Here is a 21397-nt window from a genome sequence, read left to right on the forward strand (position 1 = left end):
ACACTTGATGCATCAGAAGGTGTTGGGAGAAGCTGAGGTCTTGCTAACCCAAAACCCAGATAGTCATCAGAATCAAATGAGAGTTGATAACATAACAAGGAGTTAACCCTTAAATAAGATGTTGCAGCCTTCCTCTCAAGGGATTTCTCAGTTCCTATGAAAACGATGTTCCAAATCCAGCTTCCATAGCTAGAATGAAAACAAATGCTGCAAAGAGTAGCATGATGAGAAAGAGGTCTTCACACAGCCAGTGCGTCAAATGATGGGATCTCACACTCTGCTTGTTACCAGATTTAGTAGTTTTAGTATACCCATAAAAACAGACTTCAAACTGACACTATTCCAGAGGTCACGGCTCACAGACTCCAGGCAATCCATCATCAACATCCTTCAAAAGCAGCAGCCAAATTTAACAGCAGTGCCTGATGGTATATTACGAAACACATAGAACTACATTAAAGGTTTCTCACACAGGAGATTACACAAACCCCTAAAAAATATGTGTTATCATAAGATACAGTCACCTGATCTGACCTCAGCAAGCAAGCACAGGTGAATTCACCTGGTTAGGCATTAAAATCAATGCTGCAGACTCACTGCTTTATGAACAATGCTTCTTTCTCCTAAGATGAAAGCCCTCCTGCTTCCATATTCCGTCCTCCATACAGTTCTTCAAGATGCTGTCTTCTGCTAAAGACATAAAACTTAAGTCTTGGCCACTTCCACCCACTAGAAGACATGAAATTGTCCATCTTCAACTGCTCCTAGCTTGTCCAAATCCTAACCTAAATTGTTTCTGCATCTCCAGATTTCCCCTTTGGTGACACTCAAATAAGTGTCTATTTTCTTCATGCAAGTCTTTTTTCTGTCTTTTTTTATAATTTAACTACAAGAAGTTTTTCAAATGGAGGGAAAGTAAAGTGAGAAACTTGTTTTAGGGTAAGGGAGCTGCTTTTGGTTTTAACTTTTAAAAAACGTGTGGCACGTGGGTCATCCAAATTAGCAAGATTTTAAAATTCAAAGAGAAGTAACCATGACTAACAGATGTTTTTACAAGAGCAGTGGTGAGTAAAAACTAGCCACTGGGCAAATTCTAACAAGCCAAATTGGCTAACAATCAAGGAAAGAGCAGGTTGCATCCAGCTGCAAAATAAGCACCATTTTTTTAAAGATTAATTTTTAGACAATCTTTGGAATTCATAGACAGATAGTATTTGCATCTTCTGCAATTAATTGTTCTAAACACGTCCATCAAGAGGTGGAAGTTGTGTTCTAATGTTACTAATTCTCTTATCAAATTATTTTAGACATGGGTTACAGCATTATAAGGAACAGCTAAAACGTGAAGGCATGTGGGATTGAAAAGGATGCCAAAGGCCACCCTTCCACAGGCAGAATTAAAAGGTTAAAAGGAAGCACAATAGGACATAACCACTTAAACATCAATGCTTAGAAAAGTCAGTTTGCTCATATCACTTTCTTCACTGCCTTTCTATCAATACTTCTAGCTCAAGCTCCAGCTGCTCACCCAGTACCATTACAAAATCTAAAAACATACATGGTTACCAGTCTCTAACATCCTTCTGTTAATATGTTTATGGTCTATATGATTTCAGGTGGATCTTATTAGGTGAATTGGGAGAACAGGCCCAATCTGACAGCCCCAAAGAGACAAGGCTGCTGCAGCTCCACACTCCTGGATGCAACCAGTAGCCAGGCTGAATATGTATCTTCAGTAAGCACAAACACCCTCAGAGCACCTGCTCACACCGCACACACACAGCTATATACAGTCAGCCACACAGGTATCACATGGCCCTTCTCCAGCTGAAAAGGAAGATGTCTGCTGGTGAGAATATATATATTTTTATATATATACACATATACCTATTATATGTGTCTGTGCATATATATATGCACACATACACATGCCTACACACACAGACAATACAGATCCCTTCAGCAGCTGGGCTCAGACGCTCAGCCTGCCCACTAGCTACCCCTGGAGCCCAGTCCCCCAAGTTGCTGGAACCTGGATACTCCAGCTCTCAAGGTTACTGCCCTGTGTAGGTGCTGGCACACACGATCACACACGCCTCTAGAGCTGCCTGGGACAACCTTGCTCTTGTATGTGCCTCCCAGACCGCTCCATGTACTCGTTGGCCTGATGTTCGCTACTGCACACCCGCAGTCAGCTGCACACCCGTGCTCCCTCTGGGTGCTGCACCAGGGATGCACAGGTCTCTGGCCTCTAGTCCCACCCCAGCGTTTGGCACTTGGTTTCGCTCACTTGAATGTCCCCAGGTGCTGGCGACCCACAGTCCCAGTCAGCTGCTGGCAGCCAGAACCTCATTTGCTCCAGCTGCTGCACTGCAGTTCTTGTATTCAGACCCCACAGTTAGACACACAGAATTGAGTCTCATTCACCCAGGAAAGATGTAGAAAGGAACAGAGTAAGACAACAGCTCAGTCTGTTTTGTCCAGCACAGGGCATTGACAAGCAAGCATACCAGCAAAGTATTTAGACATAATTTGCCTGTTTGACATCCCTTCCTTCCCAAATCACCTAAATGCCTCCCTTCACATCCCACCATAAATCCTATGCAGTCCCAGAGTGCTCTTCCCCTGCATCCCATCATGCGTGCTGTACACCTCAGCAGCACAACACCCCTCAGTCAAAAAGGCGGACCGACCCTGAGACTGATGCTCTCCTGGGACAGCTCTAGGAAGGGTCTAGACTGGGCATCCCTTCCTCCCAGTTTGGTTTCCTACCTGCCGTTGTGCCCCTATACTCCTATGGGACTGTGGAGGGGGCCCTTTGGTGGGCTGATGGCCCCTGTGAGGAACCTGGGATGAAACTAGGACAGGGGACTTGCTGGGACCCTATCTGCATTGTCTGTGCTCACATAGCCTAGCAGATCTTCCCATGCAAGAGTGAAAAGGCAACTGAAATGCCCTGCCCCACCAGCAGAACATCTGTTCTTCCTATTCCTTGGTATAATTTAGAGGAAGAATGAAAGGCATCTGTATTAGAAACACAAATGAAACCACTCAGATCAGAACAAACAATCCTCACAGAAAGCATGACAATAAATTCCAGCAAAGGTGAATTTCCCAATCCCAGTACTCCTCCTTTTAGAAGACAAAGCACTAAGCATTTTTCTGTGGTAATTTTAAACTTTTAATTTATTATCAGGTAAAGAACTCCATAACTTTCATTTAACTTTCTCCCTGACCAAGGGTACCTTCAGCCTGGCCCAACCCAGAGCTTATGAGCTGGGTTTGACGCACGGGATCCTTTCAGCTAGTCTAGCACATTACCCTGGGAGGAGAGAAGGAGTGGCAGCCAGGGCAGCAGACAGACTTCCTTGGCCAACACAGGCATGCAGAGCCAGGATGGGCAATCCCACTCCTGCCAAAAGCTATTTTTGCTTTCTGACCAAGGACTGCATGCAGCTGCCCGGTGCACTTGTGGGGAATAGTAAGGAGTTTTGACCAATTCTTTCCAAGTGTGGTGAAAATTACTGCTGCTTATGTAATGTGCCTTTTGCCAAACGTGAATCTGGGAGCTCAGCTGAGTTGACATTAGTGTTTCTTTGAAGTTGTAGAGCAAAAACATCTTTCAGTCTGATGCTTTTCTGGTTTCCACCACTGACTACAGACGCTGCTAAAAATTTACATAATGCATGTACTAAATGCTACCTATACCACTAGGATCAAGCAAGGTGTTTTGTCTAACATACAGTTCAGAGGGCAAGATCTGGTAATACGGGGACACTGAGAGTTGTATGTAAGCAAACAAGCAGCAGCAGCATTATACTGCATTAGCCCCCCAGGTTCCAGGTACTCTGTGATACCTGGCTTACCTGTATGACTGTGGGCTACCTTGCTGACCTGCAGGTTCCTGGAAGGAAGCAGCCCCAAGTGTCTCCAGCTAGTTTACAACCTTTCCTCTTAACTGACAGCACATAATTGTATTGTTTCATACACAGAGTCGGTTCACAGTACATCCCTTGAAGTCAATTGAGTTATTGGTTTTCTATATCACTTGATTTAATTGTGTATCACTTAAAAAACACACCAGAAAAATACACAGGCCAAGGAAAGACAACAGAGGCAAATACGAAGGATCCTTTTCTTAACAAAAACACAGTGATTAATTGAAAGTCCATTTCGTAATTTGTCAGGAAATGTCTGTGATGCATGTAATTTTCAAACTAATAAGCATTAAATAAATACAGATTAAACAGTTGAAGGAAGGCTGTTATGAAAGCATTTTACAGCAGCAATAAACCTCAAATCATGAAAGACGTAACATGGTCGAGACCACATGTTCTTACCAAGTACAAGAACTGGCTTATGAACTGCAGGTAAATTAAGAACAAAACAATGGCAATAGTCTTCAGACTACATGTTCAATGAAAAGTGGCTCATCCAAGAAAAGGATGCCAGCCCATCTGCCTCCACTGTGACTGAGTTTGGGTCAATTCTTACTCTTAGTCAAGTCAAGTTTCTACTAACTTGAATGGCAGTCGATGATATTGATGCTCAGAAAACCAACATCTCAAGTTCAGGAACTTAACTGTTGAAAACGTATCTACGGAAAAACAGCCTCTTCTGCTCATCTCATGATACCTTAAAAGAAAACAACCCATGAGGGCATACCACTGTGAACAGGCATGACAGAAAAAACTAGCTCCCTCTTACTTAAATAGCTTTTGGTTGGCAAAGCAGAAAGGGGTTATTTCAGACTTCTCTGCCCAAATGATTAAGGGATGACTTCAGGTTAGAAAGGTTAGGGAAATAATTGAAAGCAGCAGTTCTGTTTCAAACTATTTTTAATTTACAGGTCCCTAAACGCTGTTCATCAAGGAGCAAACTTAAACTGAACAAAGGAGTGGGAGTTTTGGGTCTCCCTCTCCCCTGATTAAATTTTAGTGACACTGTGAGAAGGACAGTCAGTTGGTGTCACCTCCAATTCAACCTATGGGTCTGTCATTGCTGTAACTGAAAGGGGCAACTGAGATTTTGCTATTCTCAAATCCAGCATTCTGCAGCAGCAGATAATGCCTCTGCATTTTTCTTACATCCACTGCTAATAAACTGATGAACGAGTCTACAACCCTCTGCTGACTAAGCATCAGCCAAACCTGTTTCGGTAATCATGGGCTTCTTTGTTTTTCATACTGTCCTCCAAAACCAATCCATATTTCCAGTGTTCCCAGTGACTTTCATGAAAGACACCAGCAACTCATAGTGATGCTACTTTAACAACAAAATTAAAAAAACCCAAAACAAAGCAAAAAGATGCAAAGGCAAATTACTTTGTTTTACTTGGTCTGGCTAAGCATAAAATAGCAACAGAAAAATCCTACTTTAAAAGGATGGCTATAACATTCTTGCTTCCTTCAAAACCATATACCACCTGAATTCTGCATGTGGAGGTAATAGTAAGACAGCCTTTAGACTTAAGACACTTCCAGCATCTCACTACAATTTGTTCTGTAGTAAGCAGACTAAGGTCTGTCAGCAAAACTGTCTTATTTTCAGTGAATCAACTGAAGGTTTCATTAAAATAACGTGAACATGTAGCAGGGGAAAGGTGGGGCTCAGCACTGGTGTCAGTGTGCCTTGGGCTGCTCTACACTTGACTCATTTCCAGATATTCCAACATGCTCCAAACTGGGAAACCTTCCAGACTTCTCTAAACTTATTTCTGTCATACCAAAAAGTAAAAGCTTAAGTACTGAGATATTTGATTTCTACCAGGATGATGAAAATCTCCCTATAGGGAGACGAGAGGAAAAAAATAAGAGAGAAGTAATTGATTTTGGCTACGGTTGCCAGTGTTTTGCTGCACCTTGTTTAAAGTAAAGCTATATTTTTTAACAGTGACGGAGCTCAGTAACAACTAATTAGGTATGACTTGTATAGTCAATCTTTGTTAGATTCGCCATCACCCGAAGCCTTTAAATCAATATCGGGCACCTCCTTATAAGATAAGCTGTAGCTCAGCCAAGTTTATTGAGCTGTATAAAAACCTGCTAGATTAGGCTCTATGGTTTATGTTTGTGTAAGATTGCAACCATGACCTAATGTCTCTAACCTATCCACTAATCTATAAAATACCCAAACCACAAAGGCTCTAGGAGCTACTAACTCTAACGGACACAATGATGGGCATGTAAAACAGACTGCAATAAGAAATACGAGAAATAATTGAGTGCAGTAACTCCAACAGGGGCAACTTTGGTGAGGTATGGAAAAGTACTGCAAGCGCTATATGCTGCAATTACATTGCTGAAAATAAAAATTCACATAGTGCAGGAGGACAAACACAACTACAGAACATATCTGTCTTGCTAGTGCCATGGCAACTGTAAGAGAAAACACATACACTGACCTGAAAGAGTAGCGACTTTCTCCAATTAAGAACACTGCATATAAGGGAACAAGCAAGATCTGGCTGACCACGTAGCTGGGAATGTTTTGTGTTTCCAAACAGTGTTTCAATGCCTTTACTATTTTCACCAAAATAAAAAAAAAAGAAAAGAAAAAAAGAAAGCATTGGGTTTGTCCCTGATTTTTCAGTCCCTGAGTGCATGAAGTTAACAAACTGAACAGATGCATACTTCAGGGACTTCTAATCCAAACAGTCATGTTTCCACCCTGCTTGGAATCTCCCCATAAGTACAAAGTTCCTTAACTAGACTCTGGTCTCACAGCCCAATCTAACCCTTACACAAGCATCCCACTCCCTTCCCTCACCAATGAGAGGATGACCTGCTCACACAAATCAGCTGACAAATTCAAAATGAAGCAGCTGAATCTCCTCAGTCAGGAATTAACAGACATTTCAGCCCTGTCTGTCCACAGAGCAGACTTCATAATACTCCCACTCTACATCAACTACAGTGATTTTTTATCAAGTGCTATGCACAATTGGATAGACCTGTAAGAACAATTTTACAATGTTTACTTGAGAATCCTTCCTAAAGAACATCTTGCATGATTTGCTTTCCAACTGTCTATCAAGAGAGAAAAGTCCTGAAGATAGTAAAAACCTGGTGAGAAATCAATGCAAAGACAGGAGATTATGATAGGAGAGTATGTGGAAAAAAAAAGTAAACAGGTGAACTCTGCCATTATATTGTATTTGGTGGTAACAGCACCACCGTTGCTTCTGACTGGACGTAGCAGACCCTGGCTACTGCCTAGTGGAGGTTTCAATGGAGAGCATAGTATGAAACTCCAGTTACTGCAGAGTTGGAGATACCCAAGCAGAAAAGGACACGCATTTAGTCATTAGTACATCTTCAGGAGACAAACTGTTTAGATTTGCTTGCTTAACCATATGTTTTTCTATTAGAAAATGATGACATATGTATGTTCACGAGTTCGCCACATCTGAGCAAAAACCCAAACCAGAAAAACCTGCCTAGAATGACGTACTATTTACCATCTCCTACAATAAATCTAACTGTAACAAAAGTACACTTAATCACATACTGCATTGGATATTTAAATATTGTTTAGCAGGCAATAACAAGAGCTAATTCAATTTTTTTCTTTTTTAAGAGAGTCATACAAATGTGAAACTTTGAAAAGCTGACACATGCATATACCCTTCATGTCTTTACCATGATTAAGACAGAAAACAGTTTGATTTACAAGTACTCAGGATTTTGTGAAAACACAATTAAGGTGGAAACTGTTCTGCAGCTCAGTGACCTGTTGGAACCAACGCAATGCAACTGCTATGCACGTATACCTTCCCAGTAATGCAAACCTGTAAGCTACCAAATAGGAAGGACAAAAAGGCAAAATAGCATGTTTTTTTGCATTTAATAACTAGTCATAGTTGGAACTGCTATTCCCCACCCTGCCCACTGACTTTTAAAAAGCTGTCATTTAAGTGTAGCTCCATGCTGTTCTCATGACCACTTGATCCACTTCCGCAACCTGAAAGCACTAACAACTGCTGCTGTTTGAAGCACGGAAATATTACTTGCACGTAATTTATAAAAATGTCTTTTGCTAGTAGAAGCAAAGTTTATAAAGTTTGGGGAAGGAGACTTGGGGTTGTCCCCTTCTGAGAGCTTAAAGTTTTATGAGAGAACCTCAAGGACTGTCAGACTTCTAAAGTGACAACACATTACGAAAAAATTCCTATGTGTTTTGCACATTTGAAGTCAGCCACATTTCACAACTGACATCAGGGTTTTTAATATCAGCTCTAATGAAATATAATTCTCCAATGACATAGCTGTGAAGCACAACATTTTTTTTTCACTAGCTGGCAGAAAGGTTTTGGCCTTATTATTATTTCTCACGTAGAGCCAAAAGTGTTCTAGGCCCTGCACGGACATGTTTGCAGACGAGGTCTTTTCCTTGTTTCTGTTGTAAACATCGAGGCCACAGAGTATTCAGCCTAACAGAACAGGTCAGAAGCATTTTTACATGACTGCTATGTTAGGACATAAGAATATGAATACAGTATAAGGAATAGCTTGCCTTCACATTACCTACGGTTTCAATTTCACTAAGACTCTTTGGGTGGGATTTTTTAGTTACTGTTCAGGAGAGTTTCACTGTTTTTTAAAACTCCTACAGTCAATTAAGAGATTCCAGCTACCATCAAAACCTTAAGGAGAACAGGGGGCAAGCTGAGGATTAAAAATCATAGTGTTGTTTCTAAATCTGGTTCTTGGAGAGGTCACGATTCTTCTGCTGGTTGAGAGAGTGGGCTATTTATCTCAAAGTACAGGTACATACACAGCTCATGACAGTTTAAGCACATAATAAAAATCAGAAAGCTCCTATTTGCAAATGATTGAACTAAGCATGTAAGCTCTTCCTTCCATAAGCCCCAACAATCCAAGAAGCAGTGATGAGAGAAAGTCAAAGTTGTCCTTTGCTGAGGCCTATACTCCCTCGGCTGAGAAGAAATCAGAGCAGGGAAGAAAGGAAGCCCTGCTTACTCAGAAGCCCTAGAGCGGTTGGCAGGAGCACTGGAAATGGGCACTATTTTCTGAATTTGTTGTGGGGATGAGCAACACCAACAGCCATGCTCTACTCGCCCCTTCGCCTATGCATCCTGCACAATGCATATGCTTCTTCGGGACACTGATAGTGTTACTTCAGGAAAGAAAGTGCCTTAACTTCGCTGTTCTCAACACACAAACATTGTGTCACCCAATGCTCGACGAAGAGACCCACCGGATCATCGAGTCCAACCATTCCTACCAAACACTAAACCATGCCCCTCAGCACCTCGTCCACTCGTGCCTTAAACACCTCCAGGGAAGGTGAATCAACCACCTCCCTGGGAAGCCTGTTCCAGTGCCCAATGACCCTTTCCGTGAAAAATTTTTTCCTAATGTCCAGCCTAAACCTCCCCTGACAGATCTCGAGGCCATTCCCTCTTGTCCTGTCCCCTGTCACTTGGGAGAAGAGGCCAGCACCCTCCTCTCTACAACCTCCTTTCAGGTAGCTATACAGAGCAAGAAGGTCTCCTCTTCTCCAGGCTAAACAACCCCAGCTCTCTCAGCCGTTCCTCGTAAGACTTGTTCTCCAGCCCCTTCACCAGCTTTGTTGCCCTTCTCTGGACTCACCCCAGAGCCTCAACATCCTTCTTGTGGTGAGGGGCCCAGAAATGAACACAGGATTCGAGGAGCGGTCTCACCAGTGCCGAGTACAGAGGGAGAATAACCTCCCTGGACCTGCTGGTCACACCGTTTCTGATACAAGCCAAGATGCCATTGGCCTTCTTGGCCACCTGGGCACACTGCTGGCTCATATTCAGTCACTGTCAACCAACACCCCCAGGTCCCTCTCCTCCAGGCAGCTTTCTAGACAGACTTCTCCTAGTCTATAGCGCTGCACAGGGTTGTTGTGCCCCAAGTGCAGGACCCGGCACTTGGCCTTGTTAAATCTCATGCCGTTGGACTCAGCCCAGCGGTCCAGCCTGTTCAGATCCCTTTGCAGAGCCTCCCTACCCTCCAGCAGATCGACACTTCCACCCAGCTTAGTGTCATCTGCAAACTTGCTAAGGGTGCACTCGATGCCTTCATCCAAGTCATTGATAAAGACATTGAACAGGGCTGGACCCAGCACTGAGCCCTGGGGAACCCCACTTGTCACTGGCCTCCAGCTGGATTTCACACCATTTCCCACCACTCTCTGGGCCCGGCCATCCAACCAGTTTTCCACCCAGGAGAGTGTGCGCCTGTCCAGGCCAGAGGCTGACAGTTTCCCAAGCAGAATGCTGTGAGAAACTGTGTCAAAGGCTTTACTGAAGTCCAGGAAGACCACATCCACAGCCTTTCCCTCATCCAGCAGCCTAGTCACTTTGTCATAGAAGGCGATCAGGTTAGTTTGGCAAGACCTGCCTTTTGTGAACCCATGTTGACTGGGCCTGATCATCCGGTTCTCTTGCATGTGCTTCATGATAGCACTCAAGATGACCTGTTCCATGACTTTTCCCTGGCACTGAGGTCAGACTGACAGGCCTGTAGTTCCCTGGATCCTCCCTGTGACCCTTCTTGTAGATGGGCACAACATTAGCCAGCCTCCAGTCCAGTGGGACTTCCCCAGTCTTCCAGGACTGTTGGAAGATGATGGATACTTCGTATCAAGATCTCATACAGCAGTTCCTTAATTTAAGTAGTAATTGCATTTGCTACTAGGGCGAAATAGTCTGCATTGACTATACCGAATAAGCCATTGTCCCACCAATCATATTTCCATAATCATTCACCAACATTTGCTTTAGGACACTGCCCTTCTTAAGGGCTCCCTTGCCTCCATTAGAGGACAACGTAAGCCTGAAACCAACAAGATACTCTTCTCCAAAGACAACAGGCAGTGATGCAACAAATGGCTTAGGAAGGGGAAAAACTAGCTAACTAGTTGCTAAAACTATCTAGAGCTCCTGTCTGTGAACTGAAAAAATACAATTTCTCACATGGTTCTAGAGTCTTAATATGCAAAATTATACTAAAAGGCTATTAAAACTTTCACATCTTTCACCCACACAAATGGAGCAGTCCCCCCTGCTCCTCCACAGCTTCCTGCCTCAAATATCCTGGCATAAAATGATCAGACAAAATAGGTGACTTATGTTTTTATTGGTTCCCCTAGACCATGACGACATTTCCTAAAACACTGAGCCAGGAAACTATTAATGTCTCTGAAAAAGTGGAAAGGGTCAGGCTATTTCAAAGGGCATGTGTTTGCTAAGAAGCCTTTGTTATGGATGTATGGGCCACTCAAGATTAGATTAATAACAACGTAAGTATTTAGCTTTCACATAATATTTCTAGCTTTAAGGTACATTATAAATGTATTTGTGACACTTCTGTATTAGGGAAGTATTACCTCTCTTCACCTTTTGGAGAATTAAAATAATGTTAATCAGTTTGTCTAACATTTTGTGAAGTAGTATATCAATCAGAATTCCCTACAGATCCATATGTGCTCCCAATCTCAGATGGTTACTGGAGGGAGAAATGGAAGCAGTCTCAACTTATCAGTATGAAAAAAAGGAAGACCAGGCAGACTTTCTGTATTTATCTCAGCTGCACTGGCCTGCACTTAGCAGCACAAATCAGGTCAGGCATTTGCAGGTGGGCTAAGAGATTCCTTTATAAAGCTCTGTGTTTCATACACAAGCACCAAACCAAGACAATGAGTACTCTAACAGGAGTATAACACACTGCTTGCAGGACAGAAAGAGGTACTCTACAGAGGCTCCACAAAATTTTCCAATTTTCTAGCACATACTACATACACATATACCTCTCTGTGTTGGCTCCTTTGTCAGTAGGTTTGGGAATTATCAGGGAGGACACCTTTCCGAGGCACAAAAGCCTTGGAAATAAGGTTGCACCAAAGGTATCATCACTTCGTTAACTTCACCCACAAACCCAGTTCTGATCCTGACTCCAGGAGTAGAGTATGCACAAAGGTCAGTTCATAACAAAAGCGTGCAAAGCAGATCGAAACTCAAGCTGCCTACAGTATATACAAGATGATCACACAGAAAAGAGTGCTGAGGCATCCTAAAAGAAGTAGAAGTTACTCTCCTCTTACTAACTCAAGAACCTCACTCATCTGTCATGTGTCAAACAATGACAATCCAGCCACCCCACAAACACTACAGGTCCCTCTATTGCATAGTGCCATCTCCTGGGCAACCAAGACTGGAAAAAAAACTCCTCAAGACTCCCTTCTCTCTTGCAGCATCTAAGATGCTAGTGCTGTCCCTCTCCCATGCACTGGCAGGCCATGCGTCACCTCTGTTCTCAGAAGGCAGGCTATGAATTCACGGAAAGAAGAGCAGATTGTTTACAATACAATGTGAGACTCTTAAGAGAGTCCGCTCTTAAGAGAGGCAGCATCAGCATAAGCAAGCACCAAGCAAATGCAGAGGATCAAGTTCACTCTAGGTTGCTGGCTAAACACAAATTAGCAATCAGGGCTTCCTTTCAACATCCAAACAGGAAATGGGAGTGGAGGAAGTGAAAGCTTAATAATTTCTTGTTAACTAGTTACATGACCCACTCAAGTAAAAAGATTTTGCAAAGTGAACTTAAACGTAGCACACTATCTGCCCCAGTGGCAAACATTTATCTTTAAAGCAAAGCTGCACATCTTGGAAAGAAAACGCTGATGCAAATACTTTATTCAGTACAGCTTCATTTTCAGGATAAGTGGATGTCAAGCTATGGAATAAATCTGAGGATCCTACCTTATTGTAATCACAAATCTTGAGATTATAATCCCCAAACTAACCAGAGATGGCATATCTGGTTGAATCACGAGATGGCAAATCTCCCTTGAAACATTCATTGAAAACAAAAACCAAAACACGATTAGAAGGGCAACTTTTTACTTATGAAAAACTGTTAAATCCATAACAGCCTCTGACAAAGGAGTAAGAAAATCAGACATGTCTTAGCTACATTTCATTCTGCCATCTTTTAGGCTTACTGTCCACATTTGCTCTGTATATCACACAATATCTGCAAGGCCACACAGTAGAAGGTCAGGAAAGCTGGGAAAGAAAAGCCCCTGTGGGACAATGACAACTCTAAAGGGCCAGAAGTACCAAAGTAGTCTCAGGCATCCATACCAAATGCAGCAAGGAACATCTCCATCTTCAGGCCACCACACCACATTTCTTGGCAAAAGTGAAAAGCCTGGCCCATTACACACTCCTAACTTGGTGCTATCTTTACCACGGGATGAAGAAAAACAGCTTTGTGCAGCTGTTGAGTAACTCTAAATAGAATTCAAGATAGATCAAATAGCAGTCTCCTGTTTACCTAGAGATATTAAGACAAATTAGGAATGAAAGTAAGATGACTTACATGGGTGGATGCAGACTGATATTTTGAGGGAATAAAACTGCCCCAGGATTACAAGGTAGACCTCCCTGGTTTTATAGATATGCCCCCAAAAAAGAAAAAAAAAATCTCTTAAAGAAATTCTAAGACTCAACAGGACAGAAAGAGATTATGTAAATGGTCTACAGGGAGAATAGAACAAAGGAATTTGAATAAAAACTTAACCCTGCTGTCAATATATCCACTGCACAATCCCATTATCTCCCAGGGATGCAAACAAGAACAGGCATAGAATCATAGAATAACCAGGTTGGAAAAGACCCACCGGATCATCGAGTCCAACCATTCCTATCAAACACTAAACCATGCCCCTTATCACCTCATCCACCCGTGCCTTAAACACCTCCAGAGAAGGTGACTAAACCACCTCCCTGGGCAGCCTGTTCCATGGCCTACAATAAAGTAGCTAGGATAAATAAGGAGCTAAAACTGTGTGAGTACATGCTCAGCATTGCAGAGTGTGAAGTTACGTTTTTCCCCCGCCCAGTTTTATCAGTTGAGACACATCCAATTGTAGATCCAATGCAGCATTTACCATAAAGTGCCATCTGCCATAAGCCACCTCAATGTACTTGTCACACTATGCACATGGTTGGAAATGCAGACCTTACTGTGCACTCCGATATTGTTCTGAGCAACAACAATAATGGGAGAAAGTCTGTTTTACATGTGAACTGGAAATACTGAAACCCTTTCCAAAGGACTTGTATTGCTACCTTGCACTCCAAGACTCACAGTATCAAGTGAATCCAAGCATTTACTCTTGTGGAGTCACTGACAACACCTCATCCGTTTCTCTCTTAGGATGTTTGTATCCAGGGCAGCAATGCCACTTCCTACTACATGAGAAAGACTATGACAACTCTGCAGGACTGCTACCTGCTCTGTTCCCAAAATGACAGCATCTGCCAGAACATTCAGGTCTCCTGCCTGTGATGCTCCACCAGGTGAGTTGATCTTCACTTAACTTCTATAGTACTAAATGTTTTCCTTAAGCCAGAGGTTTCAAATTTTCCTCCCCTCTACTCCCAATCAGCGAAGTGAGAGTTTCCAGACAATGTTACTTAGGTAAGGAGTGCTAAAGAGCTTGCACTTGTTTAGCAGTTATGAGTGTATCAACAATCCACTGCCAAAAAAATGGAGGAGGAATTTGCTTGACAATTCTTAGTGAGAGACCAACTATCATCGATGTCCTCCATCGTGTGTGATTCACGCATCATCCAAGCTCACATGTTCCATTTGCTTAAGTTACTAAAGGAAGATGTAGTTGTGAACAATTTCTCTGGATGATACACAAGGTAGCTCTTAAATAATATTAAGAATGATTTCGCCATGAGATGCTTGTATTGGATCTCGCCCAAAACCTTTCTATATATTGCATATATTGCTGTTTTGCTGCAATTGCTGTCTCAGAGCAAAGCAAGAACTTTGACAAATACATGCATGAGATCATCCAGACTAGGAGACTGTATATTTGCAGAGGTGTGGTAATACTTGACAAAATAGATTCTCTTTCTCAGTCTGTCTTCCAAAATAAAGATTTTCTTGGATGATAAACTCAGGGGTTCCCAGAGTTTTGTCCATGGAGGGCAACTTAATGGGTGGGAAATCAGGCTAGGGGCTGCGTAACAAAAATCAATCTGCATGACAGTGCAGAACAGTCACTATTTGAAAATCCTTCTGAAGGTCATACTTAGCAGCTTTCCAGGGTAGTCTCTGGGAACCCTTGACTCAGATGCTGAATCCCTGTGAAGAATATAATGGATCCTGGTGGGCTTTTGCCCACTTTAAAGACAGATTTCGGAAGACTGGCTTTTTAGTGATGAGTACTGGGCTCTGTGTTATGCAAGCAGAAGACTGACAAGGCAAGAGCAGACATGCAAACATAGCGTGCTTGTAAACACTTGTAAGCTTAAAACAAGTGATAGTCTTTATAGACAAGACCTTCAGCTTTAGAAGCAGCTCACATTATAATTGGGTGGTTGTGGAGTGGAAGGGGCTCTTACTGCTTTAGTCTTCAGTAGACTTTTAAACTTCATATTCATAGCCTGAAGGCTTGGGAAGGTAATGATAACTTTAGTATTCTCTAAAATACCACTCTCATTGTGGTTTTGTTGAGTTATTGGCAGGACACAGTTTCTCTGTGCCACATAGACACTTTTGCCTTGCATTGTCTCTGCAAGCAAGAGGTAGCCAGAAGGAAGAGTAACAGCTGTGGATACATAATACCCTAAAGGATATTAGCCCCCATTCATATCTCTTCAAGTGGAGGTGACACCTCTAAACTGTACCAAGATTTGAGCACATGACTATGCCAGTCAAATAACAATTCAACTATGGAAAAGTCAGATAATGAACATTTTAGGACTGTAGGCATTCTCCTGGGCTTATACTTTCTGTGCATAATTTCAATGGCCCTTCATTCCCACTTGCACAATGATTCACAAAATAAAACATGCTAGCAACTTGTCTCCAGTTTGCAGGGGTGGCAGGAAGGCTCACTCAGCTGGTATGCCTTGTGTCTGCTATCAACAAAGCTTCAGTCAAATTAATGGACAACATCTACCTTACTCCTTAGGTACAAGTAGTTTTGACACTGAATTCCCTTCCACCAACAGAAACTACCTCAAGAACAAATTATAAGCCTCTCTCAGCAAGCTTTCTGACTTTTAGTTCAGATGTTTTGAGGAGAAAAGCCACCAGTGAAACAGAGAAGCAAACAGACCTGGGAAAAAAAAGGCAAAAAATGGCTCTGGAGGATGCTCACTGCACAGAGTTCAGAAGAGCTCTGCTAAGTGGGGAAACCTGGCATCAGCCTCGCACTCCTTCGAGATGTGAGGGACTCCATCATGGTGCCAGTTCCACTCCTGAGAAAAAAATGTGTCTTTTTTTCTCTCTTAGTCTGGCAGGCCTGCCAGTGAACATCTCAAGTTTTGGGCAGGAAAGTACACATTGGGTCATACACTCTCATCACACTAGATCACAGGGTAGTGCCTGTGGCTGGGAGACTGTGACTACAAGAACAGTGTTCTGTTATAGTTGCAGCACCCTTGCTGAAAGGTCTCCTGTCAGTACAAGGCATGCCTGGCTGGCAGAGATCTGGCTTAAATGGAGCAATGTCTGTTTTGATGCCCATCCCACATAACAGGTTTGGCCATTCAAGAAATCAAGGCTCATGCCACTCCCAGTACCTGTCCTGTCTCCTTACTGAAGAAAAGCACTTGCGTTGTGCTGAAAAACAGGTGAGATCCAGGTAAAGCAGTGCGAGAAAGTAAAGTCAAAGCCTCATGTGATATTCTCACATTTGCTGCATGTGCTCTGCCAGCTCTGGTTACCGAATCAAACAGCTCTCGGAAAGTTGCTTGGTCACATGAAATAGAAAAGCCCAAGAAATATCACTTGCTTTTAGCTAAACATCAGAGTAAGGATGTACCACACAATTGCAGAGCTACGGCAAAGAATATGCCATGTAACAGGTTTTCTACAGGCAAAATGCACATGATGTGGGGTCTGTTTAAGAAATAGAGTCCTCAGTGTTTTCTGTGTTTTATCTTGTTCTGATCGGGAGTTAAACAAGCCAGTCAGCCTATTGTTCTTACCACGTGGTAAGTAACTAGCAACACGTAAACAAAACAATTAAACCCCATAAGGGACCACTTGCCAGTCAAAGTTGAACTAAACACTGCATTTTGTTTTGGGAATCTAAATATGGTAAATTACTGACAGTTAACTAGGACTACAGGATTATTTGCTACACAGAAAGGGTAAGTAGAACAGACAACACAAACTGGAAAGCCCCCTTTCTTCTTCTTTACCCTGCAATTAACCCTTCTGGCCTCACTTTAGCTGCCTCTTTCTGAGTATCACCTTAGAATAACAAATTCAGAACAACACCACAGCAGAGAGATAAACTCCATATGATGGCACAGCTGGCTAGAAGCCCCTTGCTCTTCAGTTGCAAAACCATCAGGCTCCATCACTACTTCTCCAGGAGAATATCTCCTAGCTGTTAATCTCTAAACCTACAGACAACTCATCAGGGGACAGCACTGCACACAAATACACATCAACTCATTATTTCCTCATTAGCTGTATTTCTGTTGCATCGTAAAGTTATAATCACAATTAGTTGGTCAACTTGTTGGACAGAATACACCTGGAGGAAGTATTCCCTCCCAAATTCCTACAGGACCAGAAGCCTGGAAACTGTAAAATCAACACACACACTCAACTCGAAAAAAAAACCAACTCTCACTGTGAATTTGTATATGTTTATAGCTTTCGAGGCTGAATATTCATATTTTAAATATTCATAGAATGCAAGAGTCTTTAATAGGGATAAAGAAAAACAAACCAGAAAGATCACTCCTTTAATTTTGCGTTTATTAGCCCCCCAGTGGATTAAACAATGTTTTCTGTTATAATACCCACTGGAATGTCCACTTTTATATTTTCAAAGTGCATGCTTTGCTTCTTTGCTATTCCCAGTTACAGATATGCACCTCAGCTCACTGCTGTGTCTGCCACCGCAGGGCAGAAGCCACTGAGCTGAAGCAGGGACAACAACTGAGGGAGGAAACCCAGGAGCACAGCTGGGACAGGACACAGAAGCTTGGGGGCTGAGCCCCAAGAACAGAGCTTGGAAGATGATGACACCTTCCAGGATAAGTTCCTAAGTTTCACATTGGAAATATAAGAGTTAAAACTACAGTCATAATGGATCTTCCCATTCCTATTCGTCAGAATCTCCAAACCAACTCTGTGACATGGCATCTATGCTTGTGCTGCTTAGAAACATCCCAGCCTCCAGATGAAGTTAGGGGATAAACTGTAAGTTGTGAAATACAGCTAGACAAAGGTTACGAAAACAAACTATGGTCTATTTACTGTAGTACTGCAGCACATGTCTCTGTCTCTGATGGAGAGTGAAAGATGCGATTTTGCGCAACAGACTGGCAAGGACAGCCCTTAGGAGGCTGAAATGGCCTGTTATGGTGGTATTTGCCAAATGAAATACTGCCATGGGAGAGTGAGACATAGCCTGTGCAGACCCTCTCTCCAATATATTAACAGAAGTAGCACAACTTCCACAAAAAGCCAGAAGGCAAAAGGCTCTTCCTCAGTTCATCCTCTAAAACCTAGGTGTCAAAATGGGAGGGGAGAGGGGACCAGGACAAAACAGATGGAAATGGTCTTAAATTTCTTCCTGAGCTTCACCCACCATTAGAAATATTGCTGGCCATCAGATTATTGCCACCTACCTTGTATATTCCTTGCAAATACTTATGGGGACATTTTCAAAGCTGCCCATGGAAGATCAGAGCCAGGAACAAACAGAAAACCAGTCAACTGGTTTTGAATCAGGAGAAGTCGACATTAAGTGCTGCTTCTATACCCTCATCTTTTCACTCTCTGCCCACTGAAGTAAATCCTTCATCCAGCAGAAACAAAAAAAAAAAAATTAGAGCCTTCAGGACGAAATACGGTGGGAAGGGATTCAGGCCTGGATTCTTTGGAGGCACCTAGGTATGTGGTGAGTTTGGGAGTTATCATATGGGAAGATCAAGTTAACCCAGAGGGGTCAGAAGGCTATGAAGGACTGGTCTCCAAAGCCAAAGGTGAAGGAGTAGACTTGAGAGAGACTGCAACAGAGGAGCTGGCTCCTAGCCTCAGTGAGACTGATGTCTACAAAAAGCTCACATCCCTCTTGCAGCCAGTAAAGAAACCACAGATGTGGTCTGCAGCTTTCTTGTAACGGTGTGAACCCAGTTTTAGGAATTCTGATTATGAAGCATTTGAGACCAGAAAGGAAAATGAAAGCTGCTTCTCAGCACTGGTTCAGTTCTGGGCCCCTCACCACAAGAAGGATGTTGAGGCTCTGGAGCGAGTCCAGAGAAGAGCAACAAAGCTGGTGAGGGGGCTGGAGAACAGGTCTTACGAGGAACTGCTGAGAGAGCTGGGGTTGTTTAGCCTGGAGAAGAGGAGGCTGAGGGGAGACCTCATTGCTCTCTACAACTACCTGAAAGGAGGTTGTGGAGTGGAGGGTGCTGGCCTCTTCTCCCAAGTGACAGGGGACAGGACAAGAGGGAATGGCCTCAAGCTCTACCAGGGGAGATTTAGGCTGAACATTAGGAAAAAAAATTTCACAGAAAGGGTCATTGGGCACTGGAACAGGCTGCCCAGGGAGGTGGTTAAGTCACCTTCCCTGGAGGTGTTATTTTAAGGGACGGGTGGATGAGGTGCTGAGGGGCATGGTTTACTGTTTGATAGGAATGGTTGGACCCGATGATCCGGTGGGTCTTCTCCAACCTGGTGATTCTATGATTCCAGACCCATGCAAAGACTAGAGAGATGCCAAAGCTCAGGCTTTCATCAAATGGGCAGAGCTACTTTCATTTGGTTCTGCTCATCCTTTGGAGAGTTTAGCATCACTCCTTCCCAACATGACATTTCAGAGAAAGCTATTGTAGGAGTGCAGGTGTATGACATTCAGGATACAATCTCCAAAATGTGCAAATGTAGCAGAAGTGTTAGTTTTACCCTTTACACCTTACTTAAATATTTTATTTCTCTGCCTCTGTGCCGTCTTTCAGTATCTTAATCTTAGCGCCATTAACCATATGCTCTGTCCTTTCCGGCTTCGCCTTCACTCTCTCTGGTTTTCCTTCTCTTCACTGAGACACCTTCTTGAATGTTATTTCCCTACTAAGGCAGCAACAATCATAACACTAATCTGATTACACAGGTGTAGCACAGTTCGTTTTACTTCTGCATTCCTTACACTTCTCCCTGCACTGACAGTCCAGAAGCCCTCGGAGACGAGGCTTGTTCAAATCTGAGCTATGCTTAGCAAAATAGCACCCAGAAGATTTTGTTTGGCTGCTCCGCATGCCCCAGACAACACCACTTAACAACGGTAGTTGGATAACTTGCTTCTTATATAGTCACTACCATATTCCTCTTTAAGATTTGAAATTTTAGGTCAACACATTAATACTGTATCTTCCCCCAGCACAACAGCTGATGCAATTTTTGTCAAGGTGACATTGCCATCAGCTTTAAAGGCACTTCAGCAGTTCCACCTTAGACCCCAAGCGAAAGGCAAAACAGCCGTATTGGGAAAAACTCTTCCAAGGTACAGAGCGATAGACCCCAAGATCCCATCCTTAAAAAAGAAAATTAAAAAAATGAAGCTGAGTGCCTACCAGCCCTTGCTTTTGCACTCAAAGGGCTCAGTAAGCACTTACATACCACGGTGTTGAGCATGGCAGTAAAAACTAGACAGATTTTTTAAACAAGCTAGGACCTGGGCATCCTGTTTCTCACGCACCATCCTCATAACATATGAGTGCTGCCAAACATTACAGTATAAATTTCCCACTGAACCTAAGATGCAGTTGACAAATATCCAAAAAGAGAATAAAAATATTTATATCCTAAAACATGTTCACTGGGTAAACAAGATTGTAGCTGTGTCTCTGTTATGTCCTGCTTACCAATGTGCAGGCTGAAGCAGACGTAAATGTTTACAGCAGTCACTGTTGTGCATGCATACATGCTCCGCAGGCTGTGCATCCCACCTCTTTGCCTAGCAGGAGCTAAGTGAGTCCTGGACAGGATGATAGGTACCCACGTATGCTCAGAATAATGTGATGATCCAAGTGCATTCAGCAGCTGCTTGCTTCAGCTGGTTGAGAAACTCAATCATTCCCACACTGTATGCAAATGCCATGCTCAGCTAGAGGTACAACTTTCAACTTTGCTTCACGTACCAAACACCAGATAGACCTTGATTTCATCTATAGTACAATGCTTTTCACCAGACTTCATAATGATTTTAGGGAGCCAGTTTACTCTCACATAATTATCTAAAATTTAAATAAAATAACCATAACCAAAAATGGTTGATTAGTGGTTAGACTTATGGCTTTTAAGTAATAAGCCTCTATTCTACTTCTCTCCAGCCCTTACTGCAAGTATTTAGAAGT

At 42.8% G+C, this 21397-nt stretch overlaps 2 protein-coding genes across 8 annotated transcripts in view; one reads left to right on the top strand and one right to left on the bottom strand.

Moving 5' to 3' along the window:
• CMSS1 (cms1 ribosomal small subunit homolog) overlaps positions 1-21397 on the bottom strand; it is a 240226-nt gene that overhangs the window by 68348 nt on the left and 150481 nt on the right. The window lies entirely within an intron of this gene.
• The window catches only part of FILIP1L (filamin A interacting protein 1 like), a 153510-nt gene continuing 146327 nt past the window's right edge, over positions 14215-21397 (top strand). Inside the window, exon 1 of one of the 3 annotated variants that reach the window (XM_069868067.1) lies at positions 14215-14356. In XM_069868067.1, coding sequence (XP_069724168.1) covers positions 14345-14356 — 12 coding nt within the window. In that variant the 5' untranslated portion in view covers positions 14215-14344. The remainder of the gene's footprint in view (positions 14357-21397) is intronic. The other 2 variants (XM_069868048.1, XM_069868057.1) reach the window with 2 other exon arrangements.

Source organism: Phaenicophaeus curvirostris, chromosome 1 (assembly GCF_032191515.1).
Source record: "Phaenicophaeus curvirostris isolate KB17595 chromosome 1, BPBGC_Pcur_1.0, whole genome shotgun sequence".
Lineage (NCBI taxonomy): Eukaryota > Metazoa > Chordata > Aves > Cuculiformes > Cuculidae > Phaenicophaeus > Phaenicophaeus curvirostris.